Source organism: Salvia splendens, chromosome 9, assembly GCF_004379255.2.
Source record: "Salvia splendens isolate huo1 chromosome 9, SspV2, whole genome shotgun sequence".
Classification (NCBI taxonomy): Eukaryota; Viridiplantae; Streptophyta; class Magnoliopsida; order Lamiales; family Lamiaceae; genus Salvia; species Salvia splendens.
In genome coordinates, this window is record NC_056040.1 from 17,171,614 (window position 1) to 17,190,853 (window position 19,240).

Genomic DNA, 19,240 nt, shown 5'->3' on the forward strand with positions numbered 1-19,240 from the left:
TTAGTAGTAGTTTTAAAATTGAAAATTATCCATGAAATACTAAGATTTGTAATGTAAAGGAGAATCAATAAAATTTAAATGGAAGATAAAATAAGTCATTGTTATTTTGCCAATGTAAAATTTTAAATGGTACTCCCGTTCCGGAGATTTAAGTGTGTTAGATTTTGAATAAAAGGAAAATAACACAATTATAATGAAGCATTGCTCATTTTGTTCATATCAAGGTTCGGATTTTTAGTAAGTACTTATTAACATCCTTATTATATTAGCAATGAACAGAATTCGACAAGTTTGTAGCTGATCTCTGTAACTAGTATCATTACAAAATTAATTATCCTTACACAGCTTTCCGGTTAATTTGATCACATCATTTACAAAAATAATAACAAAATTATTATCAAAGTGTTTCTAGCATTTACCCAAGATAAAGAGAGACCGTTATAAAAGGGCAACAAATGCTCTCTCAAAGCAGACTGCATTCCAGAAACCAGCAGAGTACAAGGTAAGTTTGAGACTTCCAAAATTTTCCCCAGCCAAACAAAATGGAAGGACAAACACATAAATAAACATGCCACACTAAAAAAAACATTTCTAAAATGCATGTCCTCAATACAGCATACATCTAACGACTATATATTGCCACCGCCGACTTAATCTTCATCCATTGCTCCTTGTGCAGGCGGCCTTGGGCCACCGGCTGGTTTCGCCATAATGATCTGAACAAAATAAAATTCAACATTTAACATGTCGATACCCCACAAAAAAAGTGCCATACAGATGGTGTATTACCTGATCCACCCGCAGGACAGTGCAGGCAGCATCTGCAGCATATTTTAGAGCAAAGAATCTGCACAAATATATAATTAATTTATTCCTCAAGTTTACATAACAAGTTTGAAGGGTAGGATTAGATGCTTCAACCAAAATTACAGTTTTCACTGATATACATAAAAAGCAATGTCCCACAGACTGCTATTACTAAGCAATTTGTTTTGATATGAGATGTTACAGATGTAAAGTTAAGCAAAACCACAATGTTAACGTTACTTTACTCCTAGGAAAAGCATCTTACTTGGTGATGTAGAGATCCCAAATTTTTAACGCAGACACATCCTTGCAGGCACCTTCCTCCAAATCAATGCCCACTTTGGTGTTACCAGATGCATGCTCAGCATACAAAGATGATATAATTTCAATAGCATTGAGCCCAGCATTTTCAGCTAATGTCTTTGGTATCATTTCAAAACTTTCAGCAAATTTTGCTATTGCATACTGATCCAACCTGGATGGGAAAGGCTTCAAGTTAAACAACTCATTCTAAAACAAAATCATTACTGCTCTAGTTTTGCACATTCAAGGCACTTAATATTAAGCAATTGTTTATTTCATAGGTATAGCCATATACCCTGTTTCTTTCAAAGAAAATTCTTTCAGTCTTTTAGCTAATTCAATCTCAGTAGCTGCTGCTCCAGGTACTGTCCGACTATCCCTGCACATTGCCTGGTGGAGAACAGCATATAAACCACGTTGAGATCTTTTGATCAACATAATATGAAATGGAAATAGATAACAAGGAATCGACAATTTCCCAATCTTTGGTGGCAGAATAAAAGAAAAGACAACCAATTGGGGAAAACCCATAAATTCGCATGAAAAGTACCTTGTATGAATTCACGCCATCATCGATCGCTCTTTCAAGATCATCCAATATGCTATCAGTGCTCCCTCGCAGCACAACAGTGGAAATAGAATTTCCTCCTTGCTCATTTTTTACAATAGTAACCTATCAGACAGTACGGATTGGAAAGTAAGTAGAGAGAACTGAGGGTGATAAGAAGTAAGAGAGGCACAAGATAGTTCACATACTCTTGCCCCGCCTATCTCCTCCACTGAAACAGAATCAACATATCCAAGATCATCAGGATTTGGCTGACTTAGCTTTAACTGCCCATATAGAAAAACAAAAATCTTAGATCCACCAAAAGAAACCTGCACAATGTTCTCTTTAATCAGCAATGCTTACAAGAGCAACTGCTCCAGTGGTGCGGCAAAATCGTCGTAGTTCAAATTTAGAGCTGATCTTTAACACCATGAGCCTACAAAACCATGTTATGTATATTCAGTTACATATGGCAAGAATCCAAAAAAAGGAGTGGTTAAGGATTATTCATGACAATGTGCATTGTGGACAAAGCACCAGTTGACCAGAAAGAAACAGTTTACTGAGAAGGAAGGAGGCTTTACTTATAGCGCTCACAGAAATGCAATGCCATTTCCCCAACAGCTGCTCCACTAACAATGACCTTTGCACCTGAATCTGCAACTGCTTTGATAAGCTCCTCGACCTTAGCTTCTTCAGTCTTTGCATAACTCTCAAGCTGTGAGGGAAATATCCATGTGATAAATGTGCATAAACTAATCCACTTTGAACAGAAAAATCATGTTCTGCATGCAACAAGACTTGGAGTTTGGTTCGGTGAAAGTAGATGCCAATCGGGAGAAAAGGCTAGAAATTGTTAGTAACAACTGATTCAAAACCTTATATAAGCTGATGCTTGGTTTTCAGTTTCACACTCAGTCTCAGATGGTCAAAATATAGTGCAGGCAACTACTCAAGGTATGTCACGTGATCAACATGTACCAAAAACATTTTATAAGGCAAAAGGGCAGACGTTGAGTAAATTCCTCAGAAATTTGATGAGAAAGAGAAGTTCTAGAGGGATACCTGGTCAGCGCTATGAATAAGAACAGTTCCTTTAGTTTCAGTTGCAGTTGTATCAACACCCCCGACAAAAACAGCAACCTAACAAGTGATTGCAATGGATCATTGTAATGTGTGTGGGCTATGCAATGAAACCCAAAAAGGTCTAAACAAATCAGACTTCTAGATAAAACGGATACCTTGGCATTTTTCATTCTCTTAATAGTTCCCACAGCATCACTTTTCAATACCAAGCCTCTGGTTACTAAAGAATTATTCAAACCTCCACCCAATAGCTTTGCAACTCTTACGTTATCCACATTGAAATTTGCAGGGTTCTTGGGACAAACTTGTATACAGGCCTTCAACAAAAAGGTTGCCATGAAGAGAAGTTGCATATTAGTCTTTAAAGAAAGCTCGCCGTCGGTGAGAAATATGGAACACAAATATAACATTGCATGAAACAGTAGAAACCAGATATTCACCTCAGCAATGAGAGAGCATAATTTCTCCTCTTGCCCGAATTGCTTACTGGCCACTGAGGATCTCATTCGTGTAATTACTTCATCTTTGTCTCTCACATTCATATTCTCTGAACCTGTTTCAACCATTTCCTCGAGTATCTCAATGATCTGCAAAACCAAGATGCTATATTCATCAACTTAAAAGCCAAAAAACTGTTCACAAACTGTGAAAAAGAGATTGACAATGTCACACCTTATTAATTGCCTTTGTGTAACCAATGATGATCTCACTTGGGTGCAGTCCCATCCTAATAAGTTCTTCAGCATTTTGGAGAAGTTCCCCAGCAAAAGAAACAGTCAAATTGGCTCCATCCCCAATTTCTTCTTGCTGTGCTTTCCCAGCTAAAACTAAAAGCTTGGCTGCAGGATGCTGAACCTCCAGCTCATTTACAATTGTTGCAGCATCATTTGTGACAAAAAGCTTATCCAAATGATTGATAACCATCTTATTCATACCTTAATCAAAAAAGGATATGCATGAGAACAAAACTGACGAAGACTGAAAATATCAGAAAGACTGATGAGTTTAAGGGGTTTATTAGAACTTACAAATATTAAATTATAATATATCTCAAATTGGAAGTTATAGAAATGTTAAATACAGAAACACTACAGTCCCTATTCATCATGGTTTCACTAGTTAATTCAACAAAGATTGTCTTTCATGAAGTTTATCTGAGGCTTTGGGCTTATTATCAGCAAGGATGTCAAACAAGCCCAAATTTTAAGCTAGAGATAGTATTAGCAAAATTGCAACTTGACCTCACAAGGCCATTACGAGCTTAAAACGCCTAAAGTTTTAGCATTAGTAATAGAATTTTAGTTGTTATTTGTGTTTCTAAAAAAAAGCTCGCAGTGATCAATACTTAGACTGCACACAATAAATCACACTTGTTTACTTTTACAGCACTTAGCAAAAAGGATAAATAACACTTAGTTTCACATAGTTGCTTACAAGAGACACTAAGTAGTCGAAAAGGTGGGGTTTAGGGTTCAAATTCGAATAAGAGAAGCATCGTGGGTTTAAACGGTAATGGTGCATAGAAAATTTTCGAGCGGGAGTCAGCAGCGAGTTAGAATCTGACGAGATTTACACTGATTAGACTAAATCTAAAACACTCAACATTGTGTGAAGTGTGGTAACCGAATGGAGGTGTGATTTACTGAAGAGATAAAGAGATACCATTGGGGCCGAGGGAGGTGCGAGTGATGACGGCAAGCTGCTTGCAAGCGTCGATGTTTTTGATGACGGCTTCGTCGAGGCCGGAGAGATGGCGATGGCCCTCTTTGAGCATGGACTGTATGCCGTACGGCTGCATCGAGAAACCCACCATTGTCGTGTGAAATATGAAATGAAATGCAGTAACTCGATCTCGGAATAGCAGCAGCAACCCTAGATGAAAATGAATCAACCCCTCTTTCTTTGAACCTTTTTCTACTCCTGCACTGCATACTCACTTCCCCTATTTTTTTATGGAGTACTGGAGTAATTTATTTCTTTTTCATTTACTTGGCCAAAAATTATACACCTTCTCTGTATTCTATTTTCAAATTCTAAATTTTTAAGTTATAAATAAATTAATATATAAAGGTAATAGGTGGTTCAAAAAAGTTTTATAATAGAAAGTTAGAGAAAATTTATATTTGTAAGGGATAAATTAAAATAGAAATGATTTTCATTTTTAAAGAAATTATGTAGCACGAAATAAAACATACTATCATCAATTTACTTTTACTATAATATTGGACGTAAGTCTCACATTCTACTAACCATTTTTCCTCATATTCTATTATAAAACTTATATATAAAAGTAAGACACATATACTACTATTTTTTCATCAATTTTTCTTTTATATTTAAAAAAAAATCCATACTAAACTCAAATAAGACTCATATTCATGCACGGAGTGGGTAATTAATAAGCTTGATTCATGTTGCACTTGAAATAAGAACTCTAAAATTACATACCATGTGCGTTCAGTGCATTTTTTATATGTGTGCGTGTCCGTGCAGTGTGTGTATTTTGCGTATAGTGTATGTATTTTGTGTGCAGTATGTGGGTTGGTGCGTATTTTGTGTTTGATGGGTGTATTCTGTGTGTAGTATGTGTAATATATGTATTTTGTGTGAAATGGTTAGTGGATGTGTTGTGTGTGCGCGCGCAATGAATACCTGTAGTAAAGGCGTCTACTTACTATAGTAGATGTAGAATTTGTAAAATCGATAGATTTGAAATTGTAATTCAATTTCAAATATAAATATTTGTGCGATACCAAAATTGAAATTGGAATTGGATCCTCAATTCCAATTCCACACTCCTGATTCTACATACCAAACAGAGTCATAGAGATTTTGATTTGGTAGATGTCACAGGTCCCGCTCTAGCTCTAGTACTCATTCATTCTAGATGGTACTCCTTTCCTTTTGGATTAAATTTCTATTTTAGTTCGACACAAATTCAAGGAATTCGAAGGAAAGTCTGTGGAATAATTTAATGAAATCTTTATCCTACTTTTTTATAACTGTATAGTAAAATAGTGATAAAACAACAAGCCCAATAACAGTGACGGCCCATCAGCCCAGAGCCCAAGAAAGAGTATCTGTTCGGCACCAAAGAGTTCGGCACGACCAAAGAGTTCGGACTCAGCCTACAGCTCGGTAAAAGCCGACCAGTCAAGCTCTCCTCTCAGATCGGCAAGAGCTGATCGGTAAAGTCCAGCAGTTCGGTCTCAGCATTCGACCGAACTAGGAGTTAGTGGACTCATGAAAGGCCTCCACGACCTCCACTATACCCACGATCTATTTAGTGGTACGAAGCAGTTATTGAGCAGTTATTGCTCACCCACGATCTTGTTAGTGGGGCTGCAAACCACGATCTTAGTTCAATGTATAAATAGAACTTAGATCAGATAGAAAAAGGTTAAGCTCTCTAGAGATAAAATAGCATATAGCAAGTCTGTGTTGTAAGCTGTAATCCCAGATCAAGCAATACAATCTTGCCCTCCCTTCTTCCCGTGGACGTAGATTTACTTTAGTAAATCGAACCACGTAAATTCATTGCGTCATAGTCTTTATTCTCTACCAGCATTTACTAACATCAGAAATTCGCGGCTTCATCACTGGCGCCGTCTGTGGGAAACAGAGAACAAAATTTGTGATAAAGCGAATTTTTGATCCATTTTTTCCACCCAAAAAATGCATACCAGATCGCAGAGTACCCGTATTCCTGCCCGTGAGAACCAGGAGGAAGCCAATCCATCCCATAGGTCTGGAAAACAGCCTAGGGATAAATCCACCACCAGTTCTCATGGCGAAGGAACAAGCCGCTCCAAAAATCGTCCCACTGAGTCTTCCCAGCAGCCCGATTTGAATGAGGCTGTCAAGCAGTTTTTGGCGGCGAAGCAGGAGGAATTCTTAACCTTCCTGCAAAAAAGCCAAAAGCAGCCGGAGACGAAAACGGCGGATTCTCCTTCTCCCTCCGCACAAGAAAGTCACTACCGCAGTAGTGTCGCATCTCCCAGGAGAAAGAATCCCCGTCCCCACCATGTTCCAGTTCCTCCTCGGTACCGGAATCACAGGAGAACTCAATCTCCTCCATACCGACGAGATATCGGGTTCGCCATGTACGGAGCATTAAAGACTCCGTTCTCGGACGATATCACCCGAACTCCTTTGCCGCGGAACTACCGGACACCGTCAATGACTTATGACGGGCTAGTGGATCCTCATGACTTCTTGGGATGCTATCAATATAATATGGCGAACCAGGGTCTCAATGAGGTCCATATGTGCAAGCTGTTCCCCGAGCTGCTCATCGGGAACGCCAGAAGGTGGTTCGACAGCCTTCCTCAAGGCAGCATTAGATCCTACCGAGATCTAATGGATGCTTTCCATAGGAGGTTCTTTCAGAAAGCGGAAGCCCGAATTACTTCGGCTCAGCTGCTTTCTATACGTCAAGGTCGCGACGAAAAGATCAGCGACTTCCTGACGAGATTCCATAAGGAATGCCTACAAGTAGATAATCTCAATGATCTACTTGTCATTTCGGCATTCCAAAATGGAATCCTGCCCGGAGCTCTCTACAGAAAGCTCGTGGAGTGCGGTCCGCAAACAGCTCAAGAAATGTGGGACATTGCGGACCAGTTTTCCCGTGCGGATGAGGCAGACCGTCGAAAACGGTCTTTAGACAGCTCATCCCGAGAAGAGAAAAAGAAGCCCGATCAAAGCGGCCAGGTGCTTCCTCGCCGAACTCCTTTTGAAAGAATTCAAAGGGCACCGGTACAAGGCAGATTGGGACCACGTCTCAATCCTGAGAAGCCGCCCGCTCAGTTCGTACCATTAAACAAGTCAAGAACGGAAATTTTCGAACTACATTCCGATATGTTCGAAAAACCAAAGCGGATGACGAAATCAGCCGCGCGGCGACCTCAGGATCAATATTGCTCCTTCCATCAAGCCCACGGTCACGATACCGAGGAGTGCCGAAATTTGGCTGCAGGTATTGATGTTCTTGTGAAAACAGGAACGTTAAAAAAATACCAAAGCAAGCAGCCGAAAAAGAACAAAAAGCAGAGAGGTGCGAACTGCAATCCTCAGGATCCGAAAAGGCATGAAGATCCCGAAGACGACGACGAGCCGCAGTATGATGGAGTAATCCAGACTATTGATGCTCTCCCTGCCGGGAAGACTAAGTCGTCCCTAAAAGCAGAACGCAGAGGTTCCAATCAAGAGGAGCCGACACATAAAAGGCTGAAGAAAGACGAAGTGATTACATTTTCAGATGCCGATCCCGTCCCAGCCATCTCTCCTCACCAAGACGCTATTGTCATTCAAGCCGGAGTGGCAAACAAACTGATCCACAGAGTATTTGTGGATACAGGAGCGTCAGTCAGCGTTCTTTTTAAAGAATGTTTCGATAAAATGGAAGTGGATCCAGCTCGGCTCAGTCCGGCTCTACTTCCTCTGAAAAGTTTCGCCCAGGAGGACACCCGCCCTGAAGGTATTATCAGCCTTCCGATCACGGTGGGAAAAGCGCCTACAAGCTCCAATACGATGATCGAGTTCTTTGTGGTGAAAGCTCGGTCCCCGTACAACATCATCCTGGGGAGAGACTGGCTCAACACAGTTCGGGCCGTTTGCTCTACTTATCACCTCACCATCAAGATCCCCACTAAAGGTGGGATAGCGGTCATCCGAGGTGATCAAAAGAGAGCAAAAGAATGTCTGCAGATTGCGCTTAAAAGTGCCGAGCAATCAGTTCGGCACCATCAAGCATAGCAATCACAGCAACCGGAGTCAGAGGCAAGCGAGATGACCGAAGTCACTTCAGAGCCGAACTCAATGACCGTTCAGTTATACGAAGATGATCCATCCAGAACGGTCAAGATCGGCTTCACAGGAACGCCTCTACTCCGGGAAAAGACCATTCAGCTCCTCAAGGAGTACAAAGATGTCTTTGCATGGTCTTCGTTGGACATGACCGGAGTGCCCCCCGAGGTAATCACTCATCGGTTAAATATTGATCCTTCAATCCGGCCGGTAAAACAGAAGCAAAGACTCTTTGCGGCAGAAAGAAGCCAAGTCATCCATGACGAAGTCCGCCAATTACTAAAAGCGGATGTACTATTCGAGGTGAAATATCCTTCTTGGGTGGCCAATCCTGTGATGATCAAGAAAAAAGGAGGAGGATGGCGGATGTGCATAGATTTTACCGATCTAAACAAGCACTGTCCTAAAGATTGCTATCCCCTTCCGAATATAGATAAAAAAGTAGAAGCTTTGATCGGCTTCGAAATTTTCTGTTTTCTTGATTTATACAAAGGATATCACCAAGTGTTGATGGATGAGAGTGACGCTCCGAAAACAGCTTTCATTACCGATTTCGGCATTTTCGCTTATAAAAAGATGCCATTCGGTTTAAAGAATGCCGGAGCCACTTATCAAAGGATGGTAGACAAGCTTTTTCGGCACCTAATCGGAAAACAGGTTGAAGTGTATGTCGACGACATAGTTGTCAAAAGCAAAAGCACTTCGGAGTACGAAGACAACCTCAAATCCACTCTCGACGTGCTCCGAAAAGCCAACCTCAAGCTCAACCCCCAAAAATGTACCTTTTTGGTAGATTCGGGAAAATTTCTGGGTTGTTGGGTTTCAAAGGACGGACTCAAGGCAAATCCCTCAAAAGTTCAGGTTATTCAGAACATGGCGATGCCGAAGTCCATACACGATGTGCAAAGACTAACTGGATGTCTAGCCGCATTGAATAGATTCCTTTCCCAAGCAGCCGAAAAGCAACTGCCGTTCTTCAAAGTGTTAAAAAAGGCACCAAAGTTTGAGTGGGGAGCCGAGCAGAAAAAGGCTTTTGACGAGCTCAAAAGTTATTTAGCCGAGCTTCCAATTCTCTCTGCTCCAACAGATGCCGAAGTGATTTTCTTATACTTAGCGGCATCCGATCAAACCATTAGCGCGGTGCTTGTACGAGAAGAAGGCCTAAAGCAGTTTCCCATCTACTTTACAAGCCGAGCATTAAGAGGTCCAGAAACAAGGTATCAACCTCTGGAAAAAATTGCTCTGGCGTTAGTAAATGCAGCAAGGAGACTGCGGCCATACTTCTATGCTCACAAGGTATGCGTCTTAACCGATCTGCCTCTTCGGCAAGTTTTGACCAAGCCAGAAGCATCAGGCAGAATCGCCAAATGGGCCATAGAGCTGGGAGAACACTCAATCGAGTACCTACCTCGGAAAGCCATCAAGGGACAAGCCTTGGCAGATTTTCTTGCAGAGGCCAAGTTCGATCAAGCAATCCCTGTCATTGCCGAACAGAAAAATTCTGCCAATGCCGAACTAGCACAGCCCTTGGAATCCGAAGAAGAGCCGCCGGACTGCTGGAGCGGATTCGTAGATGGAGCTTCGAATAAAACGGGAAGTGGAGCTGGTATTCTGCTTATCGCTCCCGATGGACACGAGGTAACCTATTCACTTCGGTTCTCATTCCCAACCACTAATAACGAAGCCGAATACGAAGCCCTCCTTGCCGGACTCCAGCTAGCGCAAAGTCTATGTATCAAGTCTCTCAAAATCCATTGTGATTCACAAGTCATAGTGAATCACATGTTGGGTACAAGTGAAGCCCGTGATGAGAGGATGAGGAAATATTTAGACAAAGCGCAAAGCATCAGCCGAAGTTTCTCCTATTTTCGGATAATCCGCATTCCCAGAGCGGAAAATAGCCGAGCAGATACCTTAAGTAAGTTGGCCTCAGATCCAAGCTCAAAGGCGGAAGAATTAATGCATCGAAGCATTGACGAAGCCGAGGTACATTCAGTATCCAGCTCGCCGAACTGGATGACGCCGATCTTGCAGTATCTGGATCAAGGACAATTGCCCGAGGATAAGAGAGAAGCTCGGAAGATCACGTGCCGAGCACTTCGGTACGAACTTCATGAAGGAGTCCTCTTTAGAAAGTCTTACCTCCAGCCGTTATCGCGGTGCGTAGGACCAGAAGAGACGGACTACATTCTCAGAGAAGTTCATGAAGGATCGTGCGGCAGCCACATCGGAGCTAGAGCTTTAGCTAAAAAAGTTCTAAGATGGGGATATTATTGGCCAACCTTGGTACAAGAAGCAGTGCAGCTCGTCAAGACATGCCCGAAGTGCCAAGTCCATGCAAATATCCCAAGGATGCCGCAGACCGATTTATCCACTATGCAAAGCCCTTGGCCTTTTATGCAATGGGGTATAGACATAGTAGGACCACTACCACAAGCTCCTCGGCAAATAAAATTCCTAATCGTTGCCGTGGACTACTTCACTAAGTGGGTGGAAGCTGAACCATTAGCTACGATAACGAGCTCGAAGGCATTGGATTTCGTCTGGAAGAACATAGTGTGCCATTTGGCATACCCCACATCCTCATCTCGGATAACGGGACTCAATTCACCGACAAGACGTTCAAGAATTGGTGCCAAGAGCTGAATATTCAACAGCGGTTCACTTCGGTCTCTCATCCACAAGCAAACGGACAAACGGAGGTAACAAATCGTATCCTGGTGAAAGGGTTAAAAGCTCGGTTAGAACAAGCCAAAGGACAATGGGTAGAAAATCTCCCTCAAGTCCTATGGTCCTACCGAACTACACCCAAAACCTCCAACGGTGAAACTCCGTATAGTCTGGTGTACGGCACTGAAGCCGTAATTCCGGTGGAGATCGGCGTACCCAGTCCCCGAACTCTAAATTTCTCCTCAGAAATGAATGACGACGGACTGAGAGCAGAACTAGATCTCGCCGAAGAAAGAAGAGAATTGGCGTGCATAAAAGCAGCCAAGTATAAGGAGCAAGTAGCCCGGTATTATAACCAAAGGGTGAAAAAGCTTCAATTTCAAGTGGGAGATCTCGTCTTGAGAAACAACGAAGTAAGCCGAGCAGAAAAGCTGGGCAAACTCGAACCCACATGGGAGGGTCCATATCGGGTGTCAGAAGTCCTCGGCAAAGGGTCTTATAAATTGACTCACATGTCAGGAGAACAAGTACCCCGAACATGGCACGTCTCCAACCTCAAGAAGTTCCACTTGTAAGAGACAAAGTCCGGTCAGTCTGTCTTGTGTCTAGTTCGGTCATAGGGGTACATGTTTTTATTTGTTTGTTTTTTACTTGTACCTTTTACTTGTCGTTTTATAAAAAGTTTAAAGTTTTTTTTCTTTCATCTTTTTCATTTTTTCTCTATGTGTTTTGTCTCTATGTGCTTGTCGTCTCTTACAAATGGTACCGAGGTATATCGTTCTTTAAAGGCTGATCCCCTTTTTAGATCGATTATTAAAGACTATTGTGAGTCCAAGCTTCTAAGGAGGATACAAGACCACAATTCAGCTTAACAAGCAGTTCGTCTGAAACGAACTACAACAAGCCAACGATTGTGAGTCCAAGCTTCCAAGGAGGATACAAGACCACAATTCAGCTTAACAAGCACTTCGTCTGAAACGAACTGCAATAAGCCAACGATTGTGAGTCCAAGCTTCTCAGGAAGATACAAGACCATAATTCGGCTTAAGAAATAAGCACTTCGTCTGAAACGAACTGCAATAAGGGAAAGTCCGATCCATGCGATAAACCTCGCCGAATTAGGACGACCAAGTTCGGTCAAAGAAGTTTACTTCATAAGACCGAGGACGACCATGTCCAGTCAAAGAGGTTTACTTCATAAGACCACTTCGGTTAACTGGGAAAGTCCGATCCACGCGACAAAACTCGCCGAATTAGGACAAGGGAAAGTTCGATCCCGGCGACAAAAATCGCCAAATTAGAACACAAACCAAGTCCGGTCAAAGAAGTTTCCTTCATAAGATCAAAGACGAGTCCGATCAAAGAAGCTCACTTCATAAGACCGGTGACGAGCACGATGAAATTGTTTCGCAGAACTGTAAGTAAGCAGTGATAAAAGCGAAAGGAAAAAATTTCATTTATTAAATCTCGTTCGGCAGACAATTCAGCTCCCCTACGAGAAGGCATTACGCCATTACAAAGGACTATTCTACTGTCCGCGGTTGCTAAAGTTAAGCCACCTATCTGCAAAATCCTCTGGAAGCCGAGTTCGGTTGTTCCGAGCAGATGAAGAATAAGCAGGTCGACGAGATGCTATCCTCGACCCAACGCCTCTTCCCCGAGCCCGAGAAGTCCTAACACCTCGGCGATGAAGAGTCTCTGCAATAAGCATCTGTCGATCTAGCTCACTCATAGTCGCAACTCCTCGGCGAATTTCAGTCCGTCCCTGCCTTGACGATTCTGGTTGCTCCTGAGCCCGTTCTCGTCTTGACGTTTCCGGCTGTTCCTGAGTTCGTTGCTGACTTGGAGCAAGATTTTGAGCAAGGGAACCAGAGGTTTGATCTGGAGTGCGAGCATCTGTTGGCACGATATGCCGAAGGAATCTTTCTATGGAGGGGCGCCGAGAAAGAACAATGTTGTACCGAGAAGCCCAACGCCGCAGTGATGTCACAACTTGTTGGCAAGCCGGGCTCTCCAGCACATTGTTCCTACGGAGTACATGATATTCCTCCCACAGTTCGTCAACCCGACTCTGAACATCCGAGATGGTAACTCCCCCGCGCTCACGGATATAATCCTCATACGCAGTCCTCTCAGCAATGGCCGTATTCAGCTCGGCCTCCAGATCTTTCTTATCGGACTCTAAGTCCTTGATATCGGCCTCCAGCTTCACTAAACGAGCCAAAAGCTCGTCATTCTTCGTCTGATCGGCTATAGCTCTTTTCTCAGCTTCGTCTAAAGCCGAAGAGTACAGCCGTTTCCAGTGAAGTATCTCCATCTCCTTGAGTACAAAGCAGCTATATTAGTTCGGCAGCTGTACCGAGCAGATAGTAAAATACAACAGGAATAAAGGCGAGTACGAAAAGCTATACGAAGACAAGTGTAGAGAATTTTTCATTCACAAGGAAAATTTTTTACACTAGGAGGGCTTCAAGGCCATTTTACAAGGAAGAAACTAGACTAAGAGAAGGGAGACGAAATCATACTCCGCCAGCTTCGTCTCCGGCTCCTCGGCCTGGTTCAGCTTCTTTCTCCTGAGCTACCTCAGCCTCAGCCTCGCATCCTGCCGGCCTCGCCTCCGCCTCCTGATCGGCTTCCTTTTCCGGATGCCCGGCCCGCTCGACTTCGGCCTCCCGCTCCAGCGGCTCGGCCTCACCCTCTCCGTTGTAAGTCGAAGCGGGTGAAACGGGTCCCACGGAGGCAAAGATAGCCTCCAGGTTCTCGTCCCGATCAGCTCGACAACTCCGGACTCGGTCTGCAGAAAGCAGGACCGAGGATGAAGCGAGCTCCTCAAGGAGCGGCAGATTCTGAAGCCGAGCTGCTATCTCTCGGCTGTACAGAGGCAGCACGACGTCGGCCCCCTGCTCGCCCTTATCGGTAATTAGCCTTACCAGACTACCGACAAAGGCCGAGAACTGGCTGCTCAAAAAGAGTTTCTCCGTGTAAACACGGAGAGCCTCCCCCTGGGCAGCCACAGCGGCTGCCTCCTTCTGAGCCTCCCGGTGCTTCGTCTGCTCTTGCAGGATGATGAGCTGGTTTTTGGCTGACCGAGCTTCATCCTGAGCCGAGATCCTAGCAGCTCGGGCCCTCTCAAATTTGGCCTCAGCCTGTTCGGCCAGACTACGAGCAAGATGCAACTTCTTCTGCATCTCCTCGTAGTCGTGGGATGCTTTGGAGAGCTCCACGGAGACGAGCTTCGCTCTCTGAAGATGAACAAGGAAAAAAGTCAACAGAAGGGCCATCAAAAAATGTGGAAAAGAAGCCAAGTCAGAAAGCTTACCTCCACAAAATTCGTCGGCCATTGAAAAGGCTCAGGGACGTGTTCCGGGATGTCTGCAACCACCTCGGAGATGACCAGGTCTTTCCCCGGCACTCTTGGGGACTCATGAAATTTCCCCTTCCCTTTAGCCGAACACGGCTCCGGCTCTTTCGGATCCGAAGAAGAGGTCTTTTGCCTCTTCGGATTCTTCTCGGCTTCAGACGCCGAGCGAGGGGCTCTCTGCCTCTCCGGCTCCACAAGCTCGGAGGACTTTCGGATAGCCTTATTCAACATGTACACTGCCAAAAAGCAAGAAAGCAAGGTTAGTTTTCTTCGTTAAAGCAGTAGAGCATAAAGATAAAGAGAAATCCTCACCCTCGGCCTCTTCGTCCGAAGACGAGATGTCGAACACGACGTCGCCCTTGACGAGCTCAGACTCCGTGTATTGTTTCCTAACTATGGGAATCTTGTTGAGCTCGCCATCGAGCTCGTCCAACGGTTCAGGCCGAGGATGACGGATAACGGACTTCGGCCCTCTCCAGGGAAAACTAGGAGCCGCGGTCCTATCATAGTAGAAGAAGCGGTTTTGACACTTCGGCCACTTCGTTTTACAAAAGGCCCTAAAGGGCTGTACAGGGATCAAGTAGAACCAAGACCCCTTCCTCTTAAATTGAAAGAATTTAAGGATCGCCTTCAAAGACAAATCCCTTCCTAACCTACGAAGTTCGGCAGCGAAGGCTGACAAGTGCCTCCAAGAGTTCGGAGTCACCTGGCCTAAAGGAAGCTGAAAAAAATCTAGTAAATCTATAAAGGCAGAAGGGAGGGGGAAACGAAGCCCGCATTCTAAGCAGGCCTCGTACACGGTGGCGTAACCCTCCGGCGGGGAGTCAGCCCTATGATCACCGTCAGGTACCACCACCTTCCCCCCAGGAAAAAAGTATTTTTCGGGTTGGGATATCACAGTATCCTTACTCAAAATACTATGGAAATACTCTACGGTCTTCTCCCCGGACTCTTTCCGGCCAGAAGACCCCTTACCGCCTCTCCTACTGCTACCCGACTCCGAAGAAGAAGAAGAAGACATTTTTCTTACTTTTTGAAGGTGAAGAAAGTCTGAAGAAATTCTTGAAAGCGGAGAGAGAATTTTCGCAAAAAAGAGAGAGTGCAGAAGAAGCAGTCGCAAAAGTGCTTCAATGATGAAGAAATGAGGTATTTATCAGATTCGGCGAAGATTTCAAAATCGTCGCACCGTTTCGAATCCCACCTTTTCAGGATTCAACGGCCGGATTTTACTGTCGCATTTAATGCAAGGCACGTCCCCTGACATCAGCCTCCCCCTTGCCTTTATCCAGAATGCCGAACTGACTCACTTCGCCGAAGTGATTCACTTCGCCCTTCGGGGGGGGGGTAGTGATGGGGTACGAACTAAACCCTAATGACAAGCCCAATAACAGTGACGGCCCATCAGCCCAGAGCCCAAGAAAGAGTATCTGTTCGGCACCAAAGAGTTCGGCACGACCAAAGAGTTCGGACTCAGCCTACAGCTCGGTAAAAGCCGACCAGTCAAGCTCTCCTCTCAGATCGGCAAGAGCTGATCGGTAAAGTCCAGCAGTTCGGTCTCAGCATTCGACCGAACTAGGAGTTAGTGGACTCATGAAAGGCCTCCACGACCTCCACTATACCCACGATCTATTTAGTGGTACGAAGCAGTTATTGAGCAGTTATTGCTCACCCACGATCTTGTTAGTGGGGCTGCAAACCACGATCTTAGTTCAATGTATAAATAGAACTTAGATCAGATAGAAAAAGGTTAAGCTCTCTAGAGATAAAATAGCATATAGCAAGTCTGTGTTGTAAGCTGTAATCCCAGATCAAGCAATACAATCTTGCCCTCCCTTCTTCCCGTGGACGTAGATTTACTTTAGTAAATCGAACCACGTAAATTCATTGCGTCATAGTCTTTATTCTCTACCAGCATTTACTAACATCAGAAATTCGCGGCTTCATCAGTACTCCTTTCCTTTTGGATTAAATTTCTATTTTAGTTCGACACAAATTCAAGGAATTCGAAGGAAAGTCTGTGGAATAATTTAATGAAATCTTTATCCTACTTTTTTATAACTGTATAGTAAAATAGTGATAAAACAACAATAATGGACATTTACGAAAGCAAGTTGATTAGTATTGTGTTTCCACAATCAAAATATATTTCAGTATTATTATGTCAGTTCAAACTTGGACATTTTAAATAATCAAATACTAATGAGTCACTAGAACGAGGGGAATATTAAGTATTGCATGAAAAAAAATACAAGCTGGCATCAATATTTTATTGTACATAAATGATGGGGTACGTACTAAACAAGCCCAAAAGCAGTGATGGCCCATCAGCCCAAAGACCAAGGAAGAGTATCAGTTCGGCATTACCAAAGAGTTCGGCCCTAGCCTACAGCTCGGTAAAAGCCGACCAATCAGTTCGGCATTACCAAAGAGTTCGGCCCCAGCCTACAGCTCGGTAAAAGCCGACCAATCAAGCTCTACTCTCAGATCGGCAAAAGCTGCTCGGCAATAGTTCAGCAGTTCGGTCTCAGTATTCGACCGAACTGGGAGATAGTGGACTCATGCAGAACCTCCACGACCTCCACTACACGATCTATTCAGTGGTGGACCCATGCAAGATCTCATGACCTCCACGACATCCACGATCTAATTAGTGATGATGTAAGCCACGACCTAATTAGTGATGATGTAAGCCACGACCTAGTTAGTGGTGATGCAAGCCACGATCTTAGTTCAATGTATAAATAGAACTTAGATCAGATAGGAACAGGGAGCTCTCGAGACATAAAATATCATATAGCAAGTCTGTATTTGTAAGCTGGAAAACCAGATCAAGCAATACAATCTTGCCCTCCTTTCTTCCCGTGGACGTAGATTTACCTCAGTAAATCGAACCACGTAATTCCTTGTGTCGTGATCTATATTCATTACCTGCATTTACTACTATCAAAAATTCGCCCAACCATCACTGGCGCCGTCTGTGGGAAAATAAGAACCAAATTTGTGATAAAGCGAATTTTTGACCCTTTTTCCACCCCAAAAAAATGCATACCAGATCACATACTACCCGTAATACCGTTCGTGAAAACCATGAGGAAGCTAGTCCAGCCCGCAGGTCCGGAAAACAGCCTCGGGAGACATCTACTTCCAGTTTTCACGATGAAGGAACAAGCCGCTCAAAAGGTCCACACACCGAGTCTTCCCAGCAGCCTGATTTGAATGAGGCTGTCAAGCTGTTCTTGGCTGAGAAGCAGGATGAGTTCTTAGCCTTCCTGCAAAAGAGCCAAGAGCCGAAGACGAAAACGGTGGATTCTCCTTCCTCATCCAGACATGAAAGTCACTACCGCAGTAGTGCCGTGTCTTCCAGGAAGAAGAATCCTCAATCCCGACATGTTCCTGTTCCTCCTCGGTACCGGAATCACAGGAGAACTCCATCTCCTCCATACCGAAGAGATGTCGGGTTCGCCATGTACGGAGCATTGAAGACTCCGTTCTCGGACGATATCACCCGAACTCCCTTACCACAGAACTACCGAACTCCGTCAATGACTTATGACGGGTTAGTGAATCCTCATGACTTCCTGGGACGCTATCAGTATAACATGGTGAACCAGGGTCTCAATGAGGTCCATATGTGCAAGCTGTTTCCCGAGCTGCTTATCGGGAACGCAAGAAGGTGGTTCGATAGCCTCCCCCAAGGCAGCATTAGATCTTACCGAGATCTAATGGACGCTTTCCACAGGAGGTTCTTTCAGAAAGTGGAAGCCCGAATCACTTCGGCTCAGCTGCTTTCTACACGTCAAGGTCGCGACGAAAAGATCAGCGACTTTATGACGAGGTTCCACAAGGAATGCCTACAAGTAGATGATCTCAATGATCTACTTGTCATTTCGGCATTCCAAAATGGAATCCTGCCCGGAGCTCTCTACAGAAAGCTCGTGGAATGCAGTCCGCAAACAGCTCAAGAGATGTGGGACATTGCGGACCAGTTTTCTCGTGCCGATGAGGCAGACCGTCGAAAACGGTCTTTAGACAGCTCATCTAGAGAAGACAAAAAGAAGCCCGATCATAGCGATCAGAGGCTTCCTCGCCGAACTTCTTCCCCACTAAAGGAGGGATAGCGGTCATCCGAGGTGATCAAAAAAGAGCAAGAGTGTTTGCAGATTGCGCTTAAAAGTACCGAGCAATCAGATCGGCACCATCAAGCATAGCAATCACAGCAGCCGGAGTCAGAGGCAGGCGAAATGATCGAAGTCACAACGGAGCCGAACTCAATGGTGTACGGCACTGAAGCCGTGATTCCGGTTGAGATCGGCGTACCCAGTCCCCGAACTCTAAATTTCTCCTCAGAAATGAATGAGGACGGACTGAGAGCCGAACTGGATCTGGCCGAAGAAAGAAGAGAATTGGCCTGCATAAAAGCAGCCAAGTACAAGGAGCAAGTAGCCCGGTATTATAACCAAAGGGTGAAAAAGCTGCAATTTCAAGTGGGAGATCTCGTCTTGAGAAACAACGAAGTAAGCCGAGCAGAAAAGCTGGGCAAACTCGAACCCACATGGGAAGGTCCATATCGGGTGTCAGAAGTCCTCGGCAAAGGGTCTTATAAATTGACTCATATGTCAGGAGAACAAGCACCCCGAACATGGTACATTTCCAAC

The 19,240-nt window shown here is 44.2% G+C and overlaps 1 protein-coding gene across 1 annotated transcript; it reads right to left on the reverse strand.

Annotated features, from left to right (window-relative positions):
* Positions 1-456: 456 nt before the first annotated feature.
* On the reverse strand, positions 457-4,681 carry LOC121747085 (T-complex protein 1 subunit theta-like). Its single transcript, XM_042141068.1, has 13 exons — positions 4,409-4,681; positions 3,419-3,681; positions 3,187-3,333; positions 2,902-3,063; positions 2,726-2,803; positions 2,245-2,378; positions 2,024-2,096; positions 1,867-1,944; positions 1,661-1,783; positions 1,406-1,500; positions 1,073-1,282; positions 790-847; positions 457-716 (listed from the first exon to the last, which is right to left on the reverse strand). Exons 1-13 carry the CDS (start codon positions 4,557-4,559, stop codon positions 651-653), a joined length of 1,638 nt encoding a protein of 545 aa, XP_041997002.1. The 5' UTR covers positions 4,560-4,681; the 3' UTR covers positions 457-650.
* Positions 4,682-19,240: the final 14,559 nt, after the last annotated feature.

Bases quoted from the DNA above. Each gene is read 5' to 3' on its own strand.
- LOC121747085 (XM_042141068.1), bottom strand. From the start codon at position 4,559: ATGGTGGGTTTCTCGATGCAGCCGTACGGCATACAGTCCATGCTCAAA. The intron at 1,784-1,866 runs GTATGTGAACTA...ACTGTCTGATAG, and splicing joins AGGAGATAGGCGGGGCAAGA to GTTACTATTGTAAAAAATGA. The intron at 1,501-1,660 runs GTACTTTTCATG...GTTCTCCACCAG, and splicing joins ATGGCGTGAATTCATACAAG to GCAATGTGCAGGGATAGTCG.